General features: G+C 34.8%; 1 protein-coding gene across 1 annotated transcript; it reads right to left on the bottom strand.

The window, feature by feature from the left end:
- Positions 1-202: 202 nt before the first annotated feature.
- Positions 203-3,775, bottom strand: LOC107785494 (uncharacterized). Its single transcript, XM_016606816.2, has 2 exons — positions 1,086-3,775; positions 203-691 (listed from the first exon to the last, which is right to left on the bottom strand). Exons 1-2 carry the CDS (start codon positions 3,682-3,684, stop codon positions 387-389), a joined length of 2,904 nt encoding a protein of 967 aa, XP_016462302.2. The 5' UTR covers positions 3,685-3,775; the 3' UTR covers positions 203-386.
- Positions 3,776-4,350: the final 575 nt, after the last annotated feature.

The following is a 4,350-nucleotide window of genomic DNA, read 5'->3' on the forward strand; positions in this document are numbered from 1 at the left end:
AACCTTTTTTATACTCTATATAAAGTGATTGTTGTTGGAATCTAAGGTTTGAGTTACTTATAACTGATTATGACAATATTCTGAAGGATAACTTTCAGTTACTCAGTAGCATAAAGTACCACTTTAGCATCAGTACCATATGAATATGGGAATAGTTACTCTATAATAGTATTTCATTCTCAAGAATAAAGCACATCCAAAAAAAGATAAAATAGCAGACCTTATATTGCTGAGGACAGAACATACTTACATTCCTCTACTTTACATAAAAAACATTCTCTTGAAATCAACTGAAAATAAAAAAGATACTTTACAATATACTTATGCTTCAGAATTATCTAATCATGTCAAAATATTGGCCTTGCTCTTCTAGTTCAAGAACATTATTACCCTTGTTTCTTCAATCCAGAGAGAAGTTTTAGTGCTTCTTCCATTGATGGCCTATCTGAGGATCTACTTCTGGTGCAAAGCGAAGCGACTTCAAGAACCAATTTTATTTCCTCTTGGACCGAGTTCGATGGAGCAACATCATTCTCATACAAAACCTCTCTCAAAAGAACCTCTTTGGAGGTATTCTGTATGTTCGTCGCTGCATTTGACAGCTTTCCGTTTGTTAAGATTTCAAGAATGACCTCCCCAAAGTTGTATATGTCCGTGTAAAGTTCTTCCTTTATAGCTCGGTCAATTTCACCTGTTCGATACAATTAAACAGGATTTACAACAAGAATACAGGCTAGTAACTTATGTCATCATTCAAATTAAAATCATTAAACACTTTTTGTGGAAACTAAAGGACAATCCGGTGCATTAAGCTCCCGCTAAGCGCGGGTCCGGGAAAAGGCCGTACCACAAGGGTCTATTGTACATGGCTATAATAGTACGCAGCCTTACCCTGCATTTCTGCAAGAGACTGTTTCCACGGCTCGAACCCGTGACCTCCTGGTCACATGGCAGCAACTTTACCAGTTACGCCAAACCCCCTTCGCTTTTTTACAAAAAAAAAAAAAAAAAAAAGCTTATGGTAACTATTTAACAAAAAAAATTACTGCAGACAGCATCTTCTACTAGAAAGTATAAGTGCATACCTGTTTCATTTCCAACTCTTGCTTGCACTGGACCATTATTTAACTGATTCAAGAATTTAACACCAAACTCGGTCAAATGAGGTTCCATGTTTTCATCAAAGACAATGTTATTTGCCTTTAAATCTCCGTGAGGAATCGCGGGGTAGCAATTGTGATGCAGGAAACACAATCCCCTGGCAATTCCCACAATGATTTTATACTTGGTCGCCCAATCTCTCTTCGTTCGGATCCTTTCGGCCAAATTCCCATTAGGCAAGTAATCATACAACAAGTAAGCCATTTGCTTGTTGTAGCAACATCCTAGCAATCTTGTCAAATTCTTTTGCCTTGCGCTGCCCATCCTCGCTATCAAGTCCAACATGGAATTCATTCCTTCTGGTCTCCATTCGATCTTCTTCACCAAAACGGTAATTCCTGTCGGCAGAACAGCTTTGCAATCAGCAGCTACTAAAGGTGGCACCAAATCTTTGGCTTCTTCAACAGAATTGAAGCTCCTCAAAACATCATTCGCTGTAAACCGAGGAAGTCCACTAAAAGAAACCATTTTCCACTTCCCTTTACCTCCTCTTCTGAAGTGAAGCACTCCGAAAACTGCAGCTGTAATAGCTACTACCACAACTCCACAAGTTATAAGAACCCAAGCCAACTTCTGCGTCCTTCTACTTCCTAACTCTAGTCCATTTGGTCCGTGGCGACAAGGCCTCAATGGTTCCCCACACAGATTAGGATTACCCCAAAAGGCACTACCATCCATCACCTTAAAACTCTTCTCAAGTGGGATCGAACCCGATAGATTATTGAACGACACATTAAGAAGTTTTAAGCTAGAAGAGCTTCCAAACTTAGCAGGAATTGGACCATTAAAACCATTGTGTGACAAGTCTACAACACTAATACTAGGAAGACTAGCAAATTCAACAGGTATATGACCAGATAAGTTATTGTTGGCCAAATCTATACTCACAAGACTTTGGCAATTGCCTATACTTTGTGGGATAATGCCAGAAACATTGTTCATACTCAACTCGAGAACGAGTAAAGATTTGCATGGTCCAAAAGGAGGAAAATCTCCTGAAATACTACAATTAGTAGCTGAGAAATTCTGTAGTGACAAAGACAATGCCTTTTCTGGTATTATACCTCCAAGATTTGGATTATTAGACACATTGAAGTATTGAAGCTTTGAAACTAAGGCAATATTAGCAGGAATCCCTCCACCAAACCTATTTCTAGACATATCAACATATGACAAATCAGGAAAATTGCCAAAGTTCAAGGAAATATCACCTGAGAATGAATTATCTTCGATTCGGATTCGAACAAGAGAGGAACAATTGGACAATGATGGAGAAACTCCACCACTGAAATTGTTAGAAAAAAGGATCAATTTTAATAACACCCCATTTGAACATATATCTGGTGGAATGTTACCAACAAAATAGTTTGTTGAAACATCTAAATATTTCAACTTTGAATACTTTCCTAAGTCTTTTGGTAGTGACCCTGAAAAGAAATTGTCCCAAATAAGAAGAGTATCAAGCAATGGAAGCTTAGCAATACCTTTAGGAATAGTTCCACTCAAGTCATTATACATAACACTAAGAAGTTTTAGATTTTTCAACTCAGAAAAACTCTCAGGAATAGAACCTGAAAGCAAATTATCAGAAAGATCCAAACTTGATAAAGAACTGATTTTTCCAAACTCAAATGGAATTTTTCCATTAAGTTGGTTTCTGAACAAGAAAAGTGATTCAAGATTGGTCAAATTACTTAGCTCTTTTGGTATTGAACCAGATAAATTTGCACCAGCAATATCAAGATACTGAAGCTTACTCATATTTCCTAATTCCCAAGGAATACTTCCTTCATATGAATTATAACCAATTTCCATATGAGTAACTGTTTTCAACATTCCTAATTCTGATGGTATTTTACCACTTAGTGAATTTCCAGCTAAGTGAATAAAATCAAGATTCTTGAATGAACCAAATTCAGAAGGGATTGAACCACTGAAATAACTACCAGCAAAATTCAGTACTTTGAGTGACTCAATTTGTGAAACATCTTTAGGTAAAGGACCTGAGAAACTATTACTAAAAACATCAAGAATTACAAGATTTACAAGATTTGAAATTCCACTAGGAAAATGACCAGAAAAATTGTTTCTACTTATATCCAAACTTTTCAGTTTTGTAAGGTTGAAAATACCAGCAGGAAGTTTCTCAGAAAATGAGTTGTGACTCAAATTCAGATCAAGAAGATCACTAAAAGGACTGAATTGACCTTCTGAAAAAACCCCACCAAGATTTTTCACTGAAAGATCCAAACCAATGATCAAAGAAGAATTTTCATTGCATTTTACACCAGTCCAAGAACATGCAAATATTTTCTCAGTAGGGCTATTCACTACAGAATCAGAAGACAAAATCCAGTCACTTAGACTGTTTGAATGATCAAGAATTTCAGATTTTAAGCTCAAGAGTGATTCTGTAAAAGGATCAACAGCTGAAACTGGAACAAAGATTAAAGAAAGGAAAATCAAGAAAGTAATAGTAGTGATGTACAAAGGCTGAAAAAGTATCCCCATTGGGACTTGCATCAGTAGTAGTAGAAGACTAGAAGTGCAGAATAAGGAAAAGAAGAAGAAAAACCAACACTACAAAAAATAACCAAAACTGTGTCACAACTTATGTTATACTACTACTAGTATTACACAATTTTATTTTATTTTTGCATTGGGACTAGAGAAAGGCTGGTAAAAAAGAAGAAGAAATTAGTGGGCGTTTGGATATAAGAGTGGTGAAATTTCGGGAAAAAATAAACTTTTTTTTTTAAGTGAAAATAATTTAGAAAATTAAAGTTGTATTTGGACATGAATACAATTTAGAGCTGTTTTTGATTTGTTGTGACTATTTTGAAAACTAATTTTTTGAGTTTTTTGGTAGGCGTTTGGACATAAAAATTGTATTTTTTTTTTGAAAAAAAGTAGTCCTGAAAAATGGTATTTGTTTTTTATATTATATTTGGACATACATTTTACTTGAAAAATATTGCAGTTTTATGAGTGAGAAAAAATGTTTTTTCTGAAAATTTTGAAAAAATTGTCAAAATAATTTTTTATTTTTTAAAAAACTCATTTTCGAAAATTTTCAAAAACTTGCAAAATTTCATGGACAAATACATTTTTGAAAAAAAGAGACTTTTTATGGACGGGCCCTTAAATTTTAATTAAAGCTAAGGTGATTAGTTGAAATGAAATATAATT

This window comes from Nicotiana tabacum, chromosome 9, assembly GCF_000715075.1.
Source record: "Nicotiana tabacum cultivar K326 chromosome 9, ASM71507v2, whole genome shotgun sequence".
Lineage (NCBI taxonomy): Eukaryota > Viridiplantae > Streptophyta > Magnoliopsida > Solanales > Solanaceae > Nicotiana > Nicotiana tabacum.